A 24901-nucleotide genomic window follows, 5' to 3' on the forward strand; every position below is an offset into this window, starting at 1 on the left:
GGTTTGGCGGTTGACGACATGATTGTGTACGGGGTTACACTTTGTGATACAAACTGCAAACGCGTGCTTGGCTTTGTCAACTAGTCGAACGCAGGCGTTGATCTATGCCAGATTTATTAACGTTAGTACCGATAATTGAGACAATAGTACCCGCAATGCCCGAACAAACCCGAACGAACCCGAGCAGAAGTAAAACTTGAAGCCGTATCTTACCTGGGCTTTGCAGTCCGATAACCGGGTCTCTTGACGTGGGCGCTTGCTTTTTCCCTTCGACTTGTACTTGCCGAAGCAAGTACAGACTAACGTCTTCGCGTAGTATTTCCATTCGGACGGGATTTCAGGTGCTTTAGAGCTCTTGTTTCGGATGTCTGTGTTACGACGCTCAACGGTCGTGTTTGTACGAACACGGAAGACCTTCATAGCACACAATGGGATCAGCAAAGAAGCCTATTGCAGTGTAAATCCACTTTACCTGGTAAGATGCGGCAAAATACCGGTCTAAATACGAGTGGAAAGCGTCCCACGATGTGAAGTGGTGCTTGTCAGGCACAGCCAGCGTTACATTGATAGACTCAGATTCGTCGGTGTTGGTCCAGTCGCTGGAGTGGCTGCTGTTGTCGCCAGATTCCATCGGGAGCGATTCGTCGACCAATTCCTCTTCGCTGGACTCGACCAAGACGTTGGATGCGTCATCATCGCTTCGTGACCCTGATCCACGACGTTTTTGAGACGTCCGCGCCCTTAGCTCCATCTACAACGTTTGCGCCGATCGATTCTTGCCCTGTGGCTGACCCACGCTCGGCAGCACGCGCAGATTCGTGGCGATCGTCCAGCAGTATTCAGACCCCGAGGCGGGAAAAATGTGTGGTCGCCCCCCTTTACTATACGGTATACTTTGTCCGGAAAGGGGTATTTATCTGAAAAGGTTTAGGGTCGACTCGACTCAGATTTGGCAGATTTTCATTCGGGCAACTCTTTGTATTTTAATTGATCTTGATTCTGCAATCGTTTTTATTTGCTCGATAACCCTAAAAAAACTCAAAAGATTTCAGTTTCTCGACGCTGATTAGGTGTCACGTCGGACTTGTCACGTTGAAGTTTACCGCTCTCGTTGGGTCACCGCCGCCTCGCTATACTTTCCGTGCTGCCCGAATGAGCGCACGCACCAAGTTCCCCGTCGTCCTCATCCACGGTAGGAGTCCTACCAGGACAGCCATAACTCCATCCAGTGCATCGCCACAGATATCCAATCATTCGCTAATGTCTAATAGGCGTCTTCGGCTTCGGGAAGCAGAGGCCGTTGTGGGGTCACTGGGTTCCATACTGGCCCGAGCGGGAGCTGCAGGATATTAACCCCAACCATTTGCTAGTGGACGTAGGCGCCGTATCCTCGGATCACGATCGCGCCTGCGAGGTGTTCTACCAGTTGGTCGGGGGCCGAGTGGACTACGGAGAGAAACATTCAACTGACACAGGTATCTATCTATATGTATCTATCTATCTGGCAGGAAAAAAAACGAAATTTGCAGAAAAACAAACTGACGTTAGAATTGCTTAGGCCACGATCGCTATGGAGAGACGTTCGACAAGGCTTTGCTCCCCGATTGGGGCGAAGACAACCCTGTGCACTTGTTAGGACACAGCTTCGGATCCACGACGGCCATTGAGCTGTTCCAGATGCTGAGTTCGGATTTCTTCGGAGTTGGCAGTTCCCACAAGTGGGTGGCCAGTATCACGTGCATTGCGGGGCCGTTGACTGGCTCAACGTTGACACACATGATCGGTATGGAGACCAGCCGAGTGGTGCCTGGAGGCATCGTTCACTTGATGTCCATCGTGTTGGGCACGTGGATTAAACTGTGCTGGAAGATTCCAATACTTAAGAACGCAGCGGATCTCCGCATGGATCAATGGAGCAGATACTCGCTCAAAGATCTACTAGCAGCCGATGGACCCGTCAATTCATCGAGAGACTTGGTCGTGCATGGCACGATACCAGAGTACCGCATCTCGCGCAACGCTCAGCTGCAAAATATGGACAAACTGCATTTGCTGAGTATCACCACGTCGCCCAAGACGGTGTATCGTCCATTTGGCGAAGGTGTGGCTCTTGCCGTGCTGGGATTGCTACGTTGGAATCGGTTTCCGAAATGGTGCCCTGCGCTGGTTAGACGTCGCGCTTTCCGTGTCTTTGCTAGCGTCTTGGTCGTGTGCTACTTGTGGCTTAAGCTCAAGAAACTCGACGTGTCTAAGATGCCGTCCATGTACGGGCTCAAGTGGCTCATTCGACGTCGTGCTCGCAGTCTTCCGATGATCTTCGACGGCTTTGAGGCTAATAGCTGGGAACACAACGACGGCGTCGTGAACATCCGTTCCATGTTGAGACCGTGGTTTCCCAAGCCTCAAGAGATGGAGAGAGCACTTAGCAGCAACGACTTGAGACCACCGGCGCCCTCTCTTCCAGCGACATCGTCCTCTTCGTCATTGAAAGACACTGTATTGATACGTTGCGAGTCTCACATCTCCATCGATGGCTTCAACCGAGATACGGACGACGAGCAGCAGGCTCACGGGGCCAAACGCTTTGAAAAGGGGCGATGGTACGTCTATCGTGTGGACAGCAACCACCTCGCTGGAACCTTCTGGGACAGCAACGCAGCCGATCTGTACAAGAGTTTATTCACGTTGATGAGCAAAGAGTACGAACGAGACGAGTTCAAAACCCAGTGGCGCGTGTCATTAAACAAACCGCCACGGTAATGCTCCGTTCTACAGCTAATGACACAGTACTGCATGTTACATGAAAAATTGAAACTTCACAAAAGGAAAAGGCAGAGTACAACATCGTGGGACGAGTCGATGGAACTCGACCTCGACAACAACAAATATTTCAGTTTTCTTTTTAATTTGACTGTGTACGATGGAGACCTCCAACCGTTGGGACCACTTCCAAGCTCCCTGTCGTGTTCATCCACGGCGTCTTTGGCTTCGGCAAGACCCGTCCGATGTGGAATCGCTGGTCGCCGTATTGGCCTGAGAAGGTGCTAAACGCTTTGAACGAGAGCCACATTGTGCTGCATGTAGGCCCATTAAGCTCGAACCACGATCGAGCATGTGAAGCTTTCTACCAGCTCTACGGGGGTCAAGTCGACTACGGTGAACAGCACAGTCGAGAAACTAGACACGAACGCTACGGTGCTTCATACAAAACCCCGTTGCATTCGGACTGGAACGAATCCAATCCGGTCCACTTGGTGGGGCACAGCTTTGGAGCCACTACAGCTCTCGAGCTGTACCAGTTGCTATGTGTTGATTTCTTTGGCGTAGGGAGCGACTATCGGTGGGTGAAAAGCATCGTGTCGATCGCTGGACCGCTTACAGGAGCCACAATGGCTCACATGGTTGGGGTTGCGGATGGTAAAATGACTCGAGGCAGTCCGATCTATCTCCTGTATGCCGCCTTTGTGGTGTGGTTCAAGCTTTATAGAGTGTTTCCGGTACTTAAACCAGCGTGCGATATTCACTGGGATCAATGGAGCAATGTGTCGATGTTGGAAATGTTGGCTGTGAACGGACCCGTGAACGAATCCAAAGACCTGGGAGTGCACGATATGGTACCATCTCGCTGCATCCAACGCAACGCTCGACTCGAGCACCTGGACAAGCTGCACTTATTGACCATTGTGTCCTCGTCCGGGTTTAAAGCTTCACCGATTCGAGACGGTATGGCATTGTCTCTACTACTACTGATAATTTCTCGTCATGGGGAATTCCGAAGTTGGCTGGAGTTTTTCACAAAATTCCGATTTCTACGCGTCTTGTTCGCCATCTTCTTGCTGCACAAACTCAGACGAATGAGTTCCATGACGGTGTCGATCCTGAACGTCTTCAAGTGGATTAATCACTACCATGTTAGAAAGTCTCCACCTGTGGTTCCTGGCTGTAATCCTAGTGATTGGATACTGAACGATGGCTGTGTGAATACGCACTCAATGAGGGAGCCGTGGCACCCAAACTTGAAGAGACAAATAGTCGAGCAAGTGCCAACTCGACTAGAAAAAGGCCGTTGGTACGTGTGGAGTGTCCGTGCGAGTCACTTCGCTGGGACGTATTGGGACAACGACGCCTGTGCGTTATACAGAGATCTGTTCACACGAATTGCTTAAGAGTACGAACAAAGCGACGAGGATTCGGTCTCCACGACCTTCTCTGATAACTGTGAACGCCAGGCTTCCCGTCAGAAGTCGAAAACTTTGTGGGTTTTCCGTCGAAATCAAAGCCAAGAGAGTCTTCGCAGTGAGTGACGAAGCAAATTATTACTGGGCAAGCACAAAATAACAAATAGCATATCGAGTGCGACACACAGGACTTGAGGGTCATAAATCTACTAAAGACATGCATCTCCATGGTAGATGTAATCCACCATATCTAGCCTATCTTTGACCGTTCTTTCAAGTTCGATGGCATTCGTAGGACTTTAATCGGGTCCGACACTGCAAACATTCTTGCCAACGAGCCGACCGATTGCCCAGGTCATTCCCCAATCTTCGTCGTCCGTCCAGCATCACCAAGCAGCAACCAAAACATGGCATCAACCCCCACCAACTTCCCCGTTGTGCTGATCCATGGAGTCTTCGGGTATGGTAGAACTCGTCCACTCTGGAATCTGTGGTCGCCTTACTGGCCAGAGGAAGCGCTGAACACGATGAACCAGAACCATCTCATGGTCGACGTTGGGGCATTAAGCTCCGACCACGATCGCGCTTGTGAAGCCTTTTATCAGCTGTATGGAGGGCAAGTTGACTACGGGGAAGATCATAGTCGAGAAGCAGGACACAACCGATTTGGAGCTACGTACGAAAGCCCGTTGCATCCCCGTTCACTTAGTAGGTCACAGCTTCGGGGCCACCACTGCATTAGAGTTGTATCAGTTAATCTGCGCCGGCTTCTTTGGTGTCGGCAGTAATCATCGGTGGGTCATGAGCTTGGTCTCCGTCGCTGGTCCACTCACAGGCTCGACGATAACGCATCTCTTCGGACTGCACGACCTGCAAATGGTGCCGTATTCTCTCGGACACTTTATCGGCGCTGCGTTGGGTGTTTGGTTCAAGCTGCACACCGACTGGCCTATACTTCGTCAAATCTTCGACTTTAAAATGCCGCAATGGCAGTGTGTCAATACATTCCGCGAGATCCTGTCGCCCTACGGTCGCATCAGCTCCACCGACCTCGCGGTGTTCAACCTCCTGCCTCGAGAACGCATGACGCGCAACGCTGAGCTCATCCACATGGACAAGATCTTCCTGGTCTCGGTGGCAACTTCTACACGTGACGCTGCCTCCAGTCGAGATCGCTCTGATACTCGTCGTCTTCGTCCTGATGGTTGCTGCTGTAGTTTGCAGGCCCATGAGGTTGTTGTTTACCTTAGCATTGATCGTACTGATCCCCGTTCTCTATAGTCGACTTCGAGCGTTGGACTACGCGTCGATTCCTTCTCTTTATGCGCTTTTGCTAGTCATGCGACGGCATGTTGCCACACTTCATGTGATCTTTGACGGCTTCGATCGGACCCTGTGGGGCGACAACGACGGAGCTGTAAACCTCTACTCGATGTTGCAACCGTGGGCTTCCGTCATGCCCGACGGCGACTCCGAATCGACAACGTCCACATCTTCGTCACTCTCGCAGGAAGCCGACGTCACGACAGCTTCAAAGAAAGTGTCTGCGGATTTGTACCGAGATGAGCTCAATGAGCTCAACCCCAGTGACCCAACGGATCATCTCGCCTTCGCCACGCTGCGACGCGGGGTCTGGTACGTTCATCGTGTGGAGAGGAATCACATGGCTGTAACTCACTTCGACAAATACTCACCGGAACTGTTTCAACGGCTCTTTCGGGTCATGGCAAACCAGATTGAGACCAGCACTCTAGCAGAGTGAATGTCAATATCGAGTGGCCAAGCCTCATAGTGCTGAAAACGGTTTTTTACCTCTAAATTGACGTTTGCTCCAGAAGTTTCAGCGAATATATGTACATACCCTTTGCCCCCTTGCCTTTTGTTCCTGTCCCTACAGTCTGATGAGGGTTTCTCAACTTCATGGAGTCAGTCCCCCCAAGCCAGACATTGTTACAACGTCCAATACAATGTCTTGGATCTCTCTCTCCTTATTGACTCCCGCTTCAGCGTGCCTCGAGTGTGGCTACATGTTGTGGTGCCGCACACGGCCACTTCCCCGCGCAGGACTGCGACCTGGTAGTCCGTCCTGTAGATACGAATCTTCCGTGTACGTGAAGCCCTTGAACGGGTCGTTGCCTGTGAGGCTGCTGCCGTATGCGTTGCCATTGGCAGGTCGTCGTCCCATAGCCATCGCCATCCCGCGTACGTTGTTGTCTGGACTCACGACGGGCATATCCGTGAATTCGCGATCGAACTGGGACGTGTCAAGTGCGCCCGAGAACGTTGGGCGCCATGGAGGTGGCAATTGTCCTGTGGCCAACGCGTCCCACTTGATCTCTGCGAAAAACGGGTGGTTCTTGATTTCTCGAGCGTCGGTAGGACCCGTTCCCAGACGTCGCGTCGGGTCACGTTCCAGCAGCTTCTTCAGCAGGTCCTTGGCGTTAGGCGAGAGATACTTGGGGAAGCTGAGATCGCCCTTACGGATCTTCTCGAACAGACGGTCACGGTCCCGGCAGTAGAACGGCGGCAGACCCGTGAGCATTTCATACAGCAATGCCCCCAGAGACCACCAGTCCACAGCTCGCCCGTGGCCCGAGCGGTTCAAAATCTCGGGCGCGAGGTATTCGGGTGTCCCACAGAACGAATTCGCACCGGAGAAGTCGTCCTGGATGCCTTCCTTGGACAGTCCAAAGTCTGTGAGACGGATGTGTCCATTCTCATCCAGCAACACGTTCTCCGGCTTCAGATCGCGATAGATGACGTCCAAATTGTGCACGTACTCGATCGCTAGCGTGATCTCCGCAGCGTAGAAGCGGGCGCGGTGTTCTGGGAACCTCTGCACCTTGCCCAAGTGGAAGAACAACTCGCCTCCTGCGCAGTAGTCGAGCACAAAGTATAGTTTCTCGGACGTCTGGAAGGCGTAGTTGAGTCCTACGATGAACGGGTGACGCACGTAGCCCAGAACGTGACGCTCTGTGCGTGTATGCTCCACTTGGTTGCGCTTGATAATGTTTTCCTTCCGCAGAACTTTCATGGCGTAGATGAGGCCAGTGTCTCGCTTACGCACCAGTAAAACCTTGCCAAAACTCCCCTTGCCGATGACTTTAATCATGACGAAATCCTCCAGAGTGACCTTCTCACTGCGTTTCTTCTGTTCTTGTACTTGTTGCTCGTGCTGCATCTGCGTTTCTTCCAGTAGCGTCTGTTGGTCCAGCCCAGCGCCAGACATGTCCGTGTTGTAGTCGAACTGGAACATCTGCAGTCGATAAAAACAGTTAATCAGACTCCCTCATATTTACTGCCAATCGCAGCGCACATACGTCGTCATCGTGAAGCTCATCGTGCGAGCGAGGGTCGTCGTCTGTAGTGGAGCCAAACATCTCGTCCATGTCGAGGTCTCCGATGTTGCGTGCTGCAGTCTGTGCCGCGTTCTGCATTCCTGGAGGCGGCATATTGGCGTCGGAACTGACAAAGTCCACGAACACATGCGACTGGTAGATTGGCGGGTGCTGCAGCAGCTGCATCATCCACATACTCAGATCCACACGCGCCTTCTCTAGCGAGTCTGGGAAGCGCACGTCGAACATTCGCGGAGGACACGCAGGCACAGCCTGGCCAAAGATCATGGCAAGCTGCTGTCCAAGCCGCTGGAAGGCCTCAAACGGCCGGTAGATCGTCCACGAGCTGCCGCCGCCTTGCTGTACTGTGCCCAGGAAAACCTACGCAACCACAGACCCGTGAGCGCCCAGAGAAGTTGCAATCAATATAGCACACACACAGACGTACCACGCTGTCGGGTGCGCCATCGCGAACGCCGAAGCCCGTGATCAGCACACTTAGCGTCGCCATGGTGACGCACTTCCGCGTTGGAATCGATAGTGGAGACTGACTGGCTGCCTGCGTCTGATTTAGTGACCGAGAAGCGAGCACTTGCACTTAGTATGCCGTTGAAGAATTTTAATGTCATTGGCAGAAAAGAGGCAAATCGCATCAGCCAATCAGCTAGAGCCAGACAAGCAGATGTTTTGAAAGCGAAACTTGCCCTCCACACAATACTACGACCCACATTCTCCACGTCTGCCGCCCGATATACTCCAAGAGATCCAGCAAACGGTAAAAACGCATACATGTACTGTACCAGTACTGTGCTAAAAGCTCCACAATAGATGCCGGAACTTTCGTCTTCACTTTCGCTATCGACGACCCCGCTCCTACGATTGGAACTCCAGTCGTGTCTATTGCGAGTGTAATGGCTAACTTCGTAAGGTCGCGTTGTGAGGTTGCAGGTTGCACTGTAACTTGCAGTGCAGCCAGCGACTAGCCAAGCGTGACAAGCTGCTACATAGCAGGATCCTTTATCAGGCATTGCATTTTGCAACAAATGTAGAAAACTCTCCGTCTCACAAACAAACTTTGCAAATCGGCCGACTGAATATACCTGGTAAGCGTTATGCACCGCACTAGTCGTTCTTCTTGTCGACCTTGTCCGTCTTGATTGAATTCTCGGGCTCGTCCGTTTTGATTGGCTTGTCGTTCTCGTCCACGAGCTCCCAGACGTCGCTGGAGCGGCGTCGCGGCTTCGGCGTTGGGGATGGATTACGCGTGTTGTACATGACGAGCACACCCGCTGCAACCATTGCCATGCCGCCGGCCAATAGCCACATCGCCACCGCTGGCTTGCCCTGATCTCGCTTGGCCTCGCGTTCCATCAACGCCGCAGTCGGCTGGATGGACAGCCGCATCATTCGCTTCTTTTTTTGCCCTCGCGGTGGCTCCTTCTCGCTCAACTCCCAAGCTGCAACCACCGAGAAGCGTTCTGTTATCATAGGTCACCGTCAGCAACATATAAGTCAAGCAGCCCAACACAGCAACTCCCCCAGTCAACAACAACGTACTCTTGGCATCCAATAGAAGCTGCACCTCGTAACTCAGCGGCGTCTCCTCTCCCTCCTTCTCAACTTTTCTGCTACCTGTGCCCGTCTTGGCTGCTACGCCACTACTTGGTTCCTTCTTGGCACGCAGCACCAGCTCCGCGTAGTAGTCGGCTGAAGTCTGCTTCGCCTCCTGCTCGCTAAACCCCGCTAGCGCGTAACCCTGCGCGTATCCGTGACGCTGTATCTCCTGGAAGGCGCGTTTGGCCAGGTCAATGAGAAGCGCGAACTGCGGGTCCTTCGCTTGGATCTCGTTCAGCTCCTGGTGCTTCCACTCAACAGTCTCGTCGTCGTCCTTGGTCTGTATAGTGGCTTGTTCCTTCGCGCGCTCCGTGGCCAACGTCTCGAACTCAGCAGCAGTCAGTTCACGTGTAGTGCCATCTGCGAGTGTCACGGCGACAGGCTGGTCCGCATCCAGCTGCAGCTTGAGGTCTGCAGCGAAGACGGCGGTGACGCCTAGCAGCGCTACGACCAGAAGCAGCAGACGCATTGTTCTAGCTAGAGGATGTTAGAAATAATAAAGACCGCCTACACCACCTACACATCAAACTGACCCTCACTCTTTTCCAAGAGAGTGAGGGTCAATTTGATGTGCAAATGGTGTTGAAGTAAATCAGCATAGCGATCTTTCCGCACTTTGACCCAAGTGAAGCCTTGACGATGGCCGAGGTGGAGACTCCTCGCGTTCGGCTGGTGGTGGTGGGCGCCACGGGCGTCGGCGAGACACAAGCAGGCGGCGACGCGGCCTTCGACCCTTGTGTGTAGTCTATCAGCAGCTCTGGGTGTGTGTCTCTCTCACTCGAACTGTGTTTGCAGACTGCCAGGCTCAGTGCGGTGACGTGGTGCTGCGTACAGCTGCTAAGGCCAAGACAGCGACTCCCGAGTGGGCGCAGAACTTCACGTTCGGCGTGAAGAAACCGCTTGGTGATGCTGTCAACTTCAAGGTCTTCGGACTCAACGAGCGCGGGCGGGACGTGCTACTGGGCAGCGCGTCATTGCAGGTCGAGACTTTAATGCCGGATACGCAGGTACAGACAGTGGAGGAGACTTGAGCTGGAGTGAATGTATTGACGTTATATGTGCTGTGGCTGTAGATGACGCACAAGTTGCCGCTGCTGGACGCCGCCGGAAAGGTGAGGGAGGAGGCACTGTGATGCCTCGTAGTGTAATGATATAGTAGTATTGATGGCTGCTGCTGTAGGAATGCGGTGAGCTGATAGTGCAGGTGACGTACGAGCCCAAGTTCATGGCCCCTCCACGGAAAGAATCAGGGGCAGAGACGCCCAAGAAGAAGTCAGCGTCGCCCAAACAGTTGTCGGCTCCAGTTTCCCCGAGGAACAGTGCTATACCCGTCGCTAGTGAAGAAAAAGCTGCAGCAGAAGCATCAACTACATCTGCTGTGGAAACAGAGAAAGAGGAGCCGACGAAACCTCCGAATTTCTATGTTGTGACGATTCTGGAGGCGACGGGGCTGCTTGCCTGTGACGGCTCGGGCATTGAAGCTACGAGCGACCCGTACGTGCGTCTCTCGTGCACCAAGAACCAGTCGCAACGGACCAAAACGCAGCAGCAGACGCTGCATCCGTCATGGCGACAGAGGTTTTACTTTACGATCACTCCGGGCGAGAAGCAGCTACTGGAATTGACCATGGAAGACAGCGATCTGCTCACGAGCGACTTTATGGGACGCTGTGTCGTTGATCTGGACGAGTTTGCCAAACGGCTCCAAGGAGACAAGCAGGCGTTCTGGCTGGCGTTGGAGCAGCAGCCGGAATCCAAGGACAAGGACGCGCCGAGTGACATCAGCCCCCAACGCAAAATGAACTATGGGAACGGCAAGATCTCCCTGGCTATTGATATGCAGTACATCGACCAGGATATCAGCAGCTTGGAGCAGGGAGAAGCCGACAACGTGACTGAAGTGCCGAGTGGTCGAGGCCTGCGTCGTCCAGGAAGCTCCGATGCGGGCGACGACGATGGTGGGAACGACGCTAACCCCAGTGAAGACACGAACGAAGACGCCAACGATGGAGACGACGATGACGTCGATGCAAGACGGGAGGAAGCCGAAGCTCAACGTAAGCAGCGTGAAGAAGAGCGTCAGAAGATGTTGGCAGAGCTGTCCAATGTGCAGTTTCTGTCCGGCGACTACCAGGTCCGCGTGCGGATCATTGAAGTGCGCGACTTGAAGCCCATGGACGCTAACGGTCTGTGCGATCCGGTCGTGTCGGTTGAGTGTCTAGGACAGCGTCAACACTCGGTGGTGAAGCAGAAACAGCTGTCGTGTGTGTTTGACGAGTATCTGTACTTTAACTTTCGCAAGCTGGACAAGGATACTGTCCAGCAGGGAAGCATCAAGATCTCCGTGTTTGACGCCGATGGACCTGGCTCGTCCGCAAACCGATCAGCGATCTCTCGAGCTCTCGATGACCTCATTGGCTTCTTCTCGGTGGACATTCCGTACGTGTACTTCCAGCCTGACCACGAATTGAAGCGGAAGTGGGTCGCTCTAGTCGGCAGTGGAGCAGCCAATAGCGACAGCATCCAAGGCTACGTCCTGTGAGTGCATACTCAGTATCTACCTTGTCGGACTCATTGCTGGGCGAGTAATTGCTGACTTGTTGTGTGCCATTGCTTTGTCTCGCAGACTTTCTCTTGTGGTGTTGGGCCCTGGAGATAAAATGAAGCTGTACGATCCTGCAGAAGACAAAGACCCGGACGAGCACTTGGTCAAGTCGAAGGCAGACATCAACTCGATGGTGCTCGTGCCACCGCGCGTGACTCAGAAGCTCAACTTCCTGGTCATTACCATCTATCGAGCTCAAGATCTGCCTGACATGGACTACAGCATGATGATGCATGGAGGCATCGACGGCTACGTTCGAGCGTACTTCGCTGGCCAGGACGTGCTGGAAACCAAGAAGGTGACAGTGAAAGGGAGTGAAAACCTCGTTGTCCCCTTCAACCAGGAGCTGTGGTTCCCGATTCTTCTGCCAACGATGAGCGACAATATTTTCATCTCGATGTGGGATTGGGACATGACGACAGCCGATCAACTCGTAGCTAACATCCTGCAGCCTTTCTCGTTCAAGCAAGTGCAGCGGTATCCCAACCAGTTCAAGCACATTTGGGCGAACCTGTATGGTCCTCCAGTGGGCTATGATACTGACTCTGGCCCGCTGCAGCTGATGCAGAATCATCCACTTCACGCCAGTACGTACCGTGGACGACTTCTGCTGTCTCTACGCGTTGAAGACGGCCTGCAATCGGTGAATGACGAAGCACACGTACGCAACCTCCTGAACACATCCGTGTCGCCACGAATGAAGCGCTACACGCTGCGTGCTGCTCTGTTTTACGGGACAGAGATCCCTGTCTTCACGAGCAAAACTAACTGGAACCGAAATACGCGGATGTCGCTCAACATTTCCGTGGGTCGCCACAGTGTCGAGAGCTCTCGAGTGCACAACGTGTCCGGCATCTGCCACTTCAACCAGTATATCGACGTCGTGGACGTCGAACTCCCCGAGGATCTGAACCAAGTTCCCGACGTTTTCGTCCATCTCGTACGTAAGACGATGAACGAGTCGCGCTGCATCTGCTTCGCCCGCTTCAAAGCCCACGACTTGTTTTGCCAAGATTCGGAGGCACTCAAAGCCATTGAGCCGCCTCACTGGGTGGTGCTCAACGAAGATAAAGTGCTGGATGAGCTCCGAGACCACGACTTTACGGGTAACGTGTTGATGAACCTGCGTCTTGAGGATGCCGACCGAAAGGGTCAGAGAGAGGAGGAGGTGGCGCAGCAATGGCGAAAGTACGCGAGCACGACGGTGCAGTACATGAAGTACGTGCTCTTTGTTCACGTTTTTCAAGGGAAATGCTTGCCGTCTACCGACTACGACGGACTCTTGGACCCGTACGTCAAGGTGGCTTGTGTGGGCTCGGAGGGTCAAGTCAGCACGCGCATGTCAACGAGAGATCCTTGCTTCTATGAGACCGTTGTCCTTGACGTTGAGCTGCCCCATAACGAGCGATTTCTACCCAAGGTCTCGCTGCAGGTTTACGACTGGGATCGATACGATGCAGATGACTACGTTGGAGGCCTGAAGTTCAGTCTGGTGGACTTCCCGCAGATGTCGTCGTCTGTGTATTCCAAGGTTCGCGCCAGTGGAGAATACGCGGCGCCTCGTCCTAAGTGGTACCCTATTTGCTACGAGAAGCCTGGAGATACGCAAGGCGAGTTGCTGTTGTCCTTCGACCTCATCAAGAAAGACACGCCTGGAGTTATCGTGGAGCCTCCCGAGTCGATTCGTCCTCCTGCAGAGGAAGCGTTTATCGAGATCATGTGTCTGGGATGTCGTGGGCTGCAACCAACAGGCTTCATGCCGATCAACACGCCGTTTGCCAAGTTTGAGGTGGGCGAAATAACCAAGACGAACAAGCCAAAGTTCACGAACCCGTCGTCCAAGCCGAGTAGCCGCAACCCCAACTTCTTGCAGCGAGTTGTTGTCCCGGTCAAGATGCCACTCGACTCGCTTTTCGCGCCGAGGCTCAACATCACAGTGTACGATCAATTACTTGGTGGCTTCTACAAGCCTGTGATTGGCGTTTGCTCTGTGGACTTGAGCAGGAAAATGCCGCTTTCGAATGGAGAACCAAATCCTTTGTACGTTGAGGAGAGCAGCAAGAACGTTACTCGTGGCAGCAACCCGTACGTGGACTATGGAAACGATTTGTCAACGTTCCCGGGCACAGTCCCCACTCATGTTTTGACTGCGAGATCTTCAAGCTCAGTGGCAGCGAAGTCACCTTCAGGCAAGACGAAAAAGATCGCGGTGGCTGGCATGTGCTCGTCCGGGAGCTTTGGCATCTACGACGACGACGACGACGAGCTACCACACTACATGCATCAACGCGAAGTGGTCGAGGGGGAGCTGGAAGACACGCTCAAGTCTCCATTCGAGACCTTTGCGCTTTTCCGTGGAGCCTCGTCGTCACACGACGGATGCGGCTCGAACGAAGACTCAGCTGACACGTATCGTCCCGTCGGGAAGTTCAAAGGCATCGTGCGTGTCCTCAAGTCTCGCGACGATCCTCCTCTCTTCGACTTGGACCAGTTCCTCAACCCGCAGCCATACCTTGTTCGCGTATACGTGTTGGACGCTCTGAACTTGCAACCGAAGGACGCGAACAACCGATGCGATCCTTATCTCCGTGTGAGTCTAGGAGACGGTCGCTGTCGTGAGCAAATGTTCAACGACCGGGACAACTACCAGCCTGAGACTCTGACTCCGAAGTTCCACACGATGTACGAGTTTAAAGCGGATCTACCCGGCGCCTCAGAGCTGAAACTGGAGGTGCTGGACTACGATTTCTTTGCTATTCCGACGCTCCCGACTGGACTAAGTAAGGCGCTGAGCACTGCAGTTGGGAGTACAGTGGATGGCGATGACTTTGTCGGTGCCACGCTCATCGATCTGGAGGATCGGTGGTTTGATGCCAAGTGGCAAGAGCTTGGATTGTCTCCGGAGAGGGTGGAGCGTCGTAAGCCGTTGGAAGTCCGTCCGTTGTTCGCCCCCTCTAGTACCCTCCCTCAAGGAAGTCTTCGTTTGTGGGTAGATGTTCTCACGGGGAAGGAGATGAACGTCGTGAGGCCGCTCGATATCTCGCTGCCGCCCCCACAGATGTTCGAAGTGCGCGTTGTCGTCTACAAGGCGAAGAACGTTACTGCAGGAGATTTCACGGATCTGAGCGACCTCTTTGTCAAGTGCTGGCTGCAGAGTCGCGATGACAAGTCGCAGAGCACTGACACGCACTGGAGAGCAAAACGTGGCCGGGCGTCCTTTAACTGGCGCATGAAGTTCGACGTGGAGTTGCCGCTGGACCCGGAGAAGGAGGCAGATCGAGGTTACCTTCACTTCCAGATGTGGGACCGCGATGTCGTATACGATGATTGTCTTGCCGACGCAGTCGTGGACTTGACGTCGTTCCTCAAGACGGCGTTCAAGACTAAGCAGGCGGTCAACGTTTTCGCCAAACCGAAGCCTGTTCGCATCCGCGGCACTGAGAGTATGCCGTATGAAGGGGCTTCACGTCGCTCGGGATATTCTGCCATGGAAGATGCCAGTTGTGCTGCTCGTTTGAGGTCGCCTCGTGCTGATGAAGTGATCATCTCAATCTCTGAGGAAGGAGACAAGGGAAGTGATAGGAAGCCGTTGCTGTCGGGAGGTAACAATGCTGACGTTGATGACGACGAAGAGACCGAGTCAGAAGATTTGGATGCAGACATGGAAAATGCCGAGTCGCTAGTCAAGTCGTTCATGCATCGTCTCGGTATGGGGGAAGACCCTGAAGACGCCAGTTGGCTCACGATGACAACGCGCGACTCGCACACTGGCGACCGGATCCGCGCAGGAGAGTTGCTGGTGTCTGTGGAAATCCTACCGAAACATCTAGCAGAAGTACGAGCCGCTGGATTGGGTCGTGGAGAGCCCAACAACTTCCCATTCCTGCCGGAACCTGCTGATCGTCTTCATCTCTCGGCCATGTGGAACCCTTGCTACGTGTTGGAAGCGCTGATGGGTCCCAAGTACTATCGCGCCTTCGCCTCGTTCTTCCTCTGCACGCTTTTCGTGATGCTTGTGCTGTTCGCTGGACCGCTCATCAACGTTCTCTTGACGCTCTTTGAGCTAGTGCCTAACCCATTCGGTCTTATTTTCTTCTTCGTGGCACTAGCACTGCTGATGGGCATTCTCTTCTACCTTCTCTACCGCTGCCGTCGAGCGATAATCCGTGTATCGGGAGGAGACGACTTGAACTTGTCCAAGAGAGGCAGGAGCAGACGCAAAACCCGACGAGCTCTTCGCTGAGAAACGAGCAGGGATGATGTAAGTGTGCACATGGGTGGGTCTGGTTCATGTTTTATTGTTAAATGCAGAGGAGGGTTATTCGGTTCGCGGTGTCTCGTTGCCTACAGTTCTTTGACATGCTTCCCCGTCAACTCACAGGTGGCGCGCACGAACACCCGACAGCTAGTCAGCTGCAGGCGCCTTGACGTAAATGGGCACCACCGCTTCGATCTTGGCCTTGATCTCTGGCGTCATTTTGGCGACCACGTCCAGAGACTTCAAGTTCTGTTTGAGTTGCTCGGTCGAACTGGCACCGATCAGCACCGTCGACACCTTGTCGTTCGACAGGCACCAAGCGACGGCGAGTTGGGCCATGGAGCAGCCCAACTCCTCGGCGACGGGCTTCAAACTGTCTGCCTTGGCCACCCGGTCGTCGAAATCAGGGATGGAAGCCTTTGCCCCCGCCAAGTCCATGCGTGTAGCTCCAGACGCGCCTGCGCTGTACTTGGCTGTGAGGATCCCGAACGACAGTGGAGACCACGTCGTGAGTCCCAGTCCATACTTGTCGTACAACGGTGCGTATTCGAGCTCCACCTTGCTACGTTCCAGTAGGTTATACTCCGGTTGCTCGACAATAGGACGGATAAGTCCCAGACGATCGGCGATCTCGCACGCTTCGATGAAATCCGCTGCTGACCACTGACTCGTTCCCCAGTAGAACGCCCAGCCTTGCTCGATCACGTAGTTCATAGCTCGGACGGTCTCTTCAACAGGCGTGTACGGCTCCGAGCGATGGCAAAAGATGACGTCCACATAGTCCAGCTCCAGACGCCTGAGTGAGGCCTTCGTGCCCTCCACAATGTGCTTACGACTCACCCCTTGATCATTGGGACCACCTTCGAAGTATCCTTTTGAGCCAAAGTAGACCTTCGAGGTCACCACGAGGTCCTCTCGACTCCAGATACCGTCGGCAAGGCCCATTTGGATCGCAGCTCCCATGTTGCGTTCTGCCTGGCCGTTGCCGTACGCTTCTGCGTTATCGAACAAGTTGACGCCGTGCTCGAAAGCGACCTTCATCATCTCGTATTAACGCTCGGGCGTGTACTTGTCGTCGGCCCACATCCAACTGCCGAGTGAAAGTCTGGAGACCATCAGCCCTGACTTGCCTAAAAGACGGTGAGGCATGCGCGTGTCGTTGTCAGTCGTGGGCATCGTGATAAGAAATGCTTGGAGCTTGTAGATCTTGGTCAAATTCAAAAGTGATCAATGAAAACGACTCGTTTGAGGCGCCTTATTGACGTTGATGAGCGATTACTTAACTAACGTCTGGGGTAAGAGCTGATTGCTTAACCTCGAAGAGTTACGACCCATAGGTGGGTGGGTTTGTGCTGGCCAAGGTCGATCGTTACAACATATTGCAGTGTACTTCACGAAGGGCAAATCATAACAACTATAGACCGTAAACGGATTGCAGTCTTGGGACGCGCCGTGCATTTAGCAAAGCTGTAAGAAATACTGCAAAAATAAAATAAAAAAGCGTACACCAAAAATGGGGGTTTCAACCTTCCATTTTGTGGACAATATCCGATAAATATCATAGAATAACTCACTGGCGAGGAAGTCGTTCATCCTTAATCGGTAACTATGATCTACCGCTGGTCAGCCCTTCATTTATCGATTAGCATTTGAATCATCACGACGTAGCGGTATTACTCCACTCATGAACTTCGGCACTATGGAATCTTGTCGGCAACAGCACACACGCACACTAATGCCGTTTACCTAATAAAATAAGACTGGTTTGCCGACATTTGGCAAAAATCAATCGGTTAAGGCGACATGTCCTGTATGTAAACCAGCATTGACTAAACCAACTTGGTTTAGAGACCACCGAGATTTGAGTTCGCCACAGCGCCATTGTCGAGTTGCGTGTCAAATCGAGTCGAGCGTTCACTCGCTGCTGCAGTAGACCGAAACGGCACGCGCCCGCCCAGATCACTTCAAGCAGCAGGCTGGTCGTCTGTTTGCAGCTGGATTAGTCTAGTATATCGCTACAAGTCGATATCGACTCTGAGGTGCGATCCCGTGGCGCTCAAATGGATACTGGTAAAGATATCTCTCAATATGCAGCACTATCGAGCGAGGACAGGATCAAAGTATCCGCTGCAATTGAACCGACCCTCCACGACGACTCGGTCGATGCAGAATCCAACAATTCCAGCGAGATGCGAAGGGTTGCGATGCCAGAGGCTTCGTCCTCGATCTCGGACCAGGAACCAACTTCGTTTATGCCACAGGACAACACACCGCCACGTAGTCATCGAGCAGTGGACGCGCTACGTCAATCTCCGGTCGTTGAGCTACATCGCAGCTCGAGTGGACGGAATCTTCGACTCAAACAGCTCTCGCTAGCTGACGGAGCTTTATTGTCAGCACCGAATGCGCTAACACCTCGAGCACCTTCCGGGAGGAGACCAGAGAGACGAGAGCGTCTACACAGCAGCGAGTATAACAACAGGGAGCCAACCAGCAACAATGACAGAATTTTACAACGCAGTAGCAGTTTTTCTATCTCCGCACATGTGTTGAAAGACCTCGAGCGAGTAACATCGTCGACGGATCCCGTAGGACTCGCCGAGCTTTGTGAGAGACCGGAACGTCCAAGGAGGCATACAGCCCGTAGAGAGGACCAACAGCAGCGAGAAGACAGTAGTGATGAAACTGAGAAGATCAATTGGAACCCAAATGAAGAAACCTCGTTCAATAATTCAGAAGTTTTCGAGCAAGTGATTCAAGAACAAGAAGCACAGATCGAAAACAGGGCCGTGTCCAGTTTTGGTCTTTGGGGTAAAGCAGCCAAGAGCAAAAGTTTGCCGGATGCCATCATTTTCTCCTGTTCCAGTACCCGAGAGTCGAAACCCACGCATAGCCCTCCCTTGGTTTCTTCATCGTTATCAACTGGAAATGAGTCTCTTGAGACTAAAGGAAGCTCCAACTCCAGACATGCGAAAGATACGCCGACGCCTAGCGAAATGGTTTCCCAGCTACATGTGACACATCCTCACTTAGCAGCTTTGTCGGTGCTAGATATGCCCAAGTCCATGTCTCTTACAAGATCGACATCACCGCGCATCAGACGCCCAGGTGCAGGAGCAGCATTTTCCTCCTTACCAGAAGTATCACTTCGCCAACGGACCACACCGCCGACAAACAACCAGCAATTGGAAACAGAAACTGATACCAGCTCGTCAGTTGAAGTCAGCAACCCCATCACACAGTGGAAACGAGGCGAACTCATTGGTGAAGGAACATTCGGGAAGGTTCGTGATCATTACTTGTTTTGTTTTTATGCTATTAGGCAGAAGTCATTAAGGTCAACTTTTTTTTTATTTCGACAGGTTTACAAAGGACTGAATATTGCGACGGGGGAACTGTTTGCGTTGAAGGAGATTGAAATTCATTCGCGTCCTAATGACGATCAGGTCACTCAGATGCAAAAGCTTGGCGAGGAAATCTCGCTCATGAATAATCTCAGCCACAAGCACATTGTTCGGTCTGTTGAGCACGGTTTTTTACGTCTTCCTTGGTTATAAAGGGGTGCGACCTAATGTACTTTTATCTGTGCGTGTCTTAGCTACAAGGGAAGCTATCGATCCGAAAATCATTTTTATATATTCATGGAGTATGTTCCTGGTGGGTCCATAGCCAGGTGCGTGTCACGTGTGGTGTGTGTGTGTCTCTCTCTCTCCGCCCGACACTTAATGTGGAACTTGAGATGTGTAGTATGCTCAAGCAGTTCGACGCTTTTAGTGAAGATCTCATTCGGATTTTTACTCGGCAGATCGTACAGGGCGTTGCGTATCTTCACGAGATGGGTATAATTCACCGGGATATCAAAGGTTGGAACGAAAACACAAGGGTCAAAACTGAACGTTTAATGCATCTCTAATAATTCGATTTCCAACGACCAGGTGCGAACGTGTTGGTAAACGAGCAAGGAGTGTCCAAACTGGCCGATTTCGGCTGTTCGAAGCAGATTCCGCAGATGTTGACCACAAGCTTAGAGGAATCTTTGCGTTCGATTCGAGGATCCATCCCATGGATGGCGCCTGAGGTCGTCAAACAAATCGGTCATGGGTACAAAGCTGATATTTGGAGTATCGGTGCAACAGTTATCGAGATGGCTACAGCTAAGCATCCGTGGCCAAACTGTCATAATGGCCTTGCCGCTATGTATACCATCGCGATGGCTACAGCGCCACCTCTGCTACCAGAGCATTTGTCGTCCGAAGCCAAATCGTTTCTCCAGCGCTGTTTCTGTATCGACCCGGAAGGTACAACAGCATTATGGGGAAATTGAGCCACTTGCCCTGACTAATTTGTATTTATTTCATGCTGATAGAGCGAGCAACCGCATTAGAGCTGGTTGCGCATGCTTTCTTGGCCGAAAAAAAGTAAATGTAACAGTGTAAGCCACAGGATTGAAATTCTGGAGCACCGATAGCCAGAATCTTCGGATGAAATGAATCATTTTTGACCAGAAATAACGTGAGGGGTCAACATGTACACACACCACCGCGGATAGCTCCCGCAACTGGGGTTTCTCCGCCCCAACACCATGTCATCCATTTGCCTCTCTATCGTGATGATCATAATTCTCGGAGCAGAGTGTCACGCATGGCGTGTGCGCATCTTCAGCGGTGGGAAACCCAGAGATCCATCCAAGAGGTTTTCCTTCAGCACAGCGCAAAGGTGCTACTCTCTTTCCGACTGCTGGAACAGCAAAAGTCGATCAGCAGTATGGTCTAGCATCCCTTCGGACTCGAGAATTGTGTTATACGCTGGGCTGGAATGTCAAGGCAGATACGCCATCGGGGAGGATAAATCGTCGGGAGAGATCGATTTTGTGCCGGTGCATTTGTCGGGAGATGTGTCATCCTTTATGGTGTGGCAATCGGGAATGTACGCGACTGCAGGGCTCGCCGAGGTTTGCTGCGATAGCGCTACTGTGCTGACAGCCGACCCGACAAATGCTGGTCTTTGACACAAATGGACTCAAGCAGCGACGTGTCCGAGCCCTGAAATCTCAAACGGATGTCAGGGCATTTACTGTTCGTCGATTCATTAAAACATAGTTCTACTAGTAGAATTGTGTTTGGATGTCAGGAGAAATCGCTGTCCAATGCACTTGTTCGGAGATGCAAGATAAATCATCAAAAAAATAGCAGCCTGTTTTCCTGTACAAGGTGCTAAATATTGTAAAGGTGCTGAATCAGAAGCAGTAGCTGCTTCAATACAATAGCAGAAAACATCGTTTCATGTAGACTGGTAAGTACATTTAATGTAAACTGGTAAGTATGAGCTGGCTTTATTTACTTTTCTTCGGTCTATTTGTCTGCAACAAAAAATCCTCGAAGTACTTGTAGTTTGCATTAGTCGTGTCTGCGGCACCTCTCAGTCCCAGCACTTTTTTGACGTACTCGAAAGGTCTATCCTTGGAGGCCCAAATCGTCACTTTTGTGCTGATCTCCGCCTTGGATTCGTCAGCCGTGATCTTGACCGTCTTCCCATTTTTAAAGCTCTCGTCATCTACCATCATCGCGTAACGCACAAACTTCTTGTAGAGGCCATTGTTCTGCAGTTGTTGTTGCGGGACCTCATGCAACCTGTGGTCTTTCCAGAAATAATTCGTTGGATAACCTTTCGCCGCCCAAGTTTTCATCTGAAACATCTCGTATAGCTGAAACTTTGGACTACGTCTGAAGGTGTTTATGGATCTGCGATCCAGATCCAGCATCCTGCTGACATAATAGTTTGGACGCTTTAACGAGACCCACATATCCACCTTAGCTTTCAACTCCGCTGGAGTGCCGCTATAGTCGATCGCTACGGGCTGATCATTGCTTTTCAGTTTGAAAATTTTGTTATCCTCCATTATCGCATAGCGCAGATATGTCTTGAAACCATCGTTGTCATTGAGTTGGGCTGTAGGAATATCGTCCAGTTTGTACGTTGCCCATACGTTTTTCGTGGGAACTCCCTTGGACAGCCATACCTCCAATATTCGTCCTTCAAGAGCGTTCAAAAAATGCTCATAGTACATGTAATTTGGGGCAGATTTAAGCGCAGCCCCGGAGAGATTGTCAAGTCTTAGCGTTGTCTTGACGTAGTCATCAGTTCTCCCGGTCTCGATCCAGGTTGCCGTTCTAAGACGCTTGATGATTTCTGTCATTATTCGTTCTTCATTGTTGGTGGACTCGGCGGCACGCAACGATCTCGCACGGTCCACAGTGCGCTGCTCGCTTACGAGGACCCGCTGTTCTGCATCGATTGAAATGGTGCAACTAGCAAGGAGGGCGAATAGGATCAGGACTTGGCGAATACACATATCCGGATAGGTGGGGGCAGGAACTACCGGTGCTTGTGGTCTCGAAGATTTCAAACTGGTGGAGCTCTTAATAATGCGGCATTTGGAGAAGATGCGACGGCATCTTTCGCTTGGCTTTGAAAAACCGGCTAAAATGGTGCATACGATTTGAGACGCTTCGTATGATTCTACGAACGCTGTAATCAAGCTGGTTATTAATATGCCCACAGGGGAATTTTCAAAATCGTGCCCGAAAAGAGGAAATCCTGAGAAATTGAAAAGGGGAGTGGCGATTATACTGACTTTTTTGTATGTGCATTAAGATTGGGCAATCTTTTTCACATCCCAAGGTTATCTCTAATTAAAACCGAGCATGGGTCTCCCCTGGTAGAATCTCCTTCATTTTCAGGGGGTACTTTTAAAAACTTCAAAAGGGTGTTTTGTATTATACTTGTTCTGGACGCAGTACCCCCTTTACTCGTAGTGTACATGTAAATGCTGTAAGTCTGATGCGGATACTCCTCTTTGTTTGCTACCTGTATAATACGTAAATTTATGGACAGCTTTTCTACAACTACATCCTTATACCATTCGATTATTTACTGTTAACAAAATGAAGAGGTAATTTCGCAGTTTTGAGATGTACTTATTAATAATCCAGTGCAGCTGGAGATCCTAAGCTATCCGGTGCAGCTGGAGATCCGAATAGGCTTTGGAGATTTGATACCGGTAAGACAAACGACAAAGCTCTTTTTTGCTTGACGGTTTTTAGAACAGCTGCTTCTGCTGGTGTGGTTTGAACCCATCATAATTATCCGGCTATTAATAACCGTATCCGTCCGAAGTAGTCACGCGAAGGAAATTCCATAATACAGTACATATGTACTGGGTTAATCCCAATCTTTAAAAAAATTACCATACAAAGTGGAAACACACAGTACACTGATAGCTTTAGCTCATAAGTACGCATGCGAATAAATGATAAGTGCTGATTGGATTGTAAAAAAGTATTACTCTCCATTCAAAATACTCATATAATTTTAAACTCCACACCTTGTGAATGCTCGTCAACCTACCCGATTCAAATGTACCTGTGACTGGTGGCAGGATGAAGAATTTTCTTGTATTCACTAAATGTGCGCAGCTACAGAGGACGGGAAGCGTATCGAATCGCTGTACGACTCTACACGGACGCCGATAGGACATTATCGCGATACGTACACCTTTCCGTTTAGATCATGACCTACAAGCGTGACACTAACAACCGAGAGTGCACTATGTAGCCCGCATCTTCAGGTGGAACCAGCACGTATCGGTAAGCGTAGGATTAGGCCAGGACCCTAGCCGAAATATAATAGAATACAAGCGCGAAACACTCTGACGTAGGAGCTGAAAGAATCTAGCCTGCTTTTTATGCAGAAATTGAGCCACACTTGCATAACTTTCATCTAAAAATATGTCTCTTCATTTTCTTTTTCCGATTTTGTTTTATAAATTACATTTTATAGCAGAAGATTGGACGATGTTTCTGTCCTTTTCGGTAGGCTCGTATTAAGAATAATAAATTATAATCCAGTAGTTCTCTTGACCAATACGCTGACAAGCTGCAGCCGAAATAGCATACGTGAAAGCGTAACGCTGAAGGGAGATACATCTCCTCAAAACCATCGCTAATAGAAAAATTGCTAAACCGTCGGTGAACTTGCCATTCTAATTTACAAATAAAAAATAGAAAAGACTACTTCTCTGTCCCACCAATTTACAGGAATTTCGTTTTTGTGTGCAATACACAAAAAATTACAATGATCTCATTGGCTGGTTACCGTGTTTCTTCCAGTGTTTTGATGACATTTCCCTCTGATTTGATACATATCGACTTAACAAGCAGTAAAACCTTATGTAATTGAGCACCTATTATTAATAGCGAGTGCTACACACAATGTATAGGATCGCCATATCGAAATGAGCATTTACCGTAATTTTTATAAAATTTCGCTAATAAACCTACAAACTCCGAAAACTAACCCAAATATGAGCCCACACGCGGCGTTATTTTCTTGCTGGTCGCTGTTATAAAGTCACAAAAATAAAGCGAATAGCACGCTGTCTGTAATGGGCCCAACTCCAATTACATAAGTAGGTAGATATTTCTTTAGTTATTACATAAGTAGGTAAAGTGGCACACGGGTAGCGTGTGCCAAGGTGTCATCATCTGATTGGTTGATAGTGAGTAGCCAGACTCACTTATTGACCAATCAGGTATAAACATGTGTTTGAGTGGTTCACACGAGGCCAGGGGTAGCCGCCCTGGTCCTAAATAAATCAGAGTTGAATTTGACACAAACCTAAGACTTGGTTTTACTATTGCGAGCTTCCTCCACACTATAGTGTAAGCTAGTGATGGTATCTTGTGGTGTAGCGGGATCAGCAAAATCTGCGAGATTGCCAGATCCAACTTACCAACTGCGCCCAGACACCGACTAACGGAGGGGGTCCCCCGATGATACGTGTTCTGCTGAACTTTCCTCACCTTGTGTACCCGTCGGTAGGGCGGGATCTGCTCTCTCGGTAACTTCC

At 51.1% G+C, this 24901-nt stretch overlaps 8 protein-coding genes across 8 annotated transcripts; 4 read left to right on the forward strand and 4 right to left on the reverse strand.

Moving 5' to 3' along the window:
• Nucleotides 1–1152: 1152 nt before the first annotated feature.
• On the forward strand, nt 1153–3213 carry PITG_21183 (uncharacterized protein; the record flags this gene model as incomplete). The annotated part of the gene is made up of 3 exons (XM_002895179.1): nt 1153–1192; nt 1272–1475; nt 1559–3213. 3 exons carry the CDS (start codon nt 1153–1155, stop codon nt 2758–2760), a joined length of 1446 nt encoding a protein of 481 aa, XP_002895225.1.
• Nucleotides 3214–4585: 1372 nt separating this feature from the next.
• On the forward strand, nt 4586–5940 carry PITG_21184 (uncharacterized protein; the record flags this gene model as incomplete). The annotated part of the gene is made up of 3 exons (XM_002895180.1): nt 4586–4854; nt 4898–5328; nt 5471–5940. 3 exons carry the CDS (start codon nt 4586–4588, stop codon nt 5938–5940), a joined length of 1170 nt encoding a protein of 389 aa, XP_002895226.1.
• A 71-nt stretch (nt 5941–6011) lies between these two features.
• Nucleotides 6012–8027, reverse strand: PITG_21185 (RPS6 protein kinase; the record flags this gene model as incomplete). The annotated part of the gene is made up of 3 exons (XM_002895181.1): nt 6012–7434; nt 7499–7897; nt 7965–8027. 3 exons carry the CDS (start codon nt 8025–8027, stop codon nt 6202–6204), a joined length of 1695 nt encoding a protein of 564 aa, XP_002895227.1.
• A 611-nt stretch (nt 8028–8638) lies between these two features.
• Nucleotides 8639–9610, reverse strand: PITG_21186 (uncharacterized protein; the record flags this gene model as incomplete). Its single annotated transcript, XM_002895182.1, has 3 exons — nt 8639–8650; nt 8723–8994; nt 9074–9610. The coding sequence occupies 3 exons, from the start codon at nt 9597–9599 to the stop codon at nt 8639–8641; spliced, it is 810 nt and encodes a 269-aa protein (XP_002895228.1).
• A 159-nt stretch (nt 9611–9769) lies between these two features.
• PITG_21187 (myoferlin-like protein) lies at nt 9770–16063 on the forward strand (the record flags this gene model as incomplete). Its single annotated transcript, XM_002895183.1, has 7 exons — nt 9770–9866; nt 9926–10137; nt 10204–10242; nt 10311–10449; nt 10525–11668; nt 11757–13863; nt 13930–16063. 7 exons carry the CDS (start codon nt 9770–9772, stop codon nt 15976–15978), a joined length of 5787 nt encoding a protein of 1928 aa, XP_002895229.1.
• A 145-nt stretch (nt 16064–16208) lies between these two features.
• On the reverse strand, nt 16209–17037 carry PITG_21188 (voltage-gated potassium channel subunit beta-2, putative; the record flags this gene model as incomplete). Its single annotated transcript, XM_002895184.1, has 2 exons — nt 16209–16233; nt 16289–17037. 2 exons carry the CDS (start codon nt 17035–17037, stop codon nt 16209–16211), a joined length of 774 nt encoding a protein of 257 aa, XP_002895230.1.
• A 1160-nt stretch (nt 17038–18197) lies between these two features.
• PITG_21189 (mitogen-activated protein kinase kinase kinase, putative) lies at nt 18198–20415 on the forward strand (the record flags this gene model as incomplete). Its single annotated transcript, XM_002895185.1, has 7 exons — nt 18198–18858; nt 18970–19277; nt 19356–19510; nt 19592–19666; nt 19741–19856; nt 19929–20291; nt 20360–20415. The coding sequence occupies 7 exons, from the start codon at nt 18198–18200 to the stop codon at nt 20413–20415; spliced, it is 1734 nt and encodes a 577-aa protein (XP_002895231.1).
• A 910-nt stretch (nt 20416–21325) lies between these two features.
• Nucleotides 21326–22345, reverse strand: PITG_21190 (secreted RxLR effector peptide protein, putative; the record flags this gene model as incomplete). The annotated part of the gene is made up of 1 exon (XM_002895186.1): nt 21326–22345. The coding sequence occupies one exon, from the start codon at nt 22343–22345 to the stop codon at nt 21326–21328; it is 1020 nt and encodes a 339-aa protein (XP_002895232.1).
• Between the last annotated feature and the right edge of the window lie 2556 nt (nt 22346–24901).

Source organism: Phytophthora infestans, genomic scaffold (assembly GCF_000142945.1).
Source record: "Phytophthora infestans T30-4 supercont1.231 genomic scaffold, whole genome shotgun sequence".
Classification (NCBI taxonomy): Eukaryota; Oomycota; class Peronosporomycetes; order Peronosporales; family Peronosporaceae; genus Phytophthora; species Phytophthora infestans.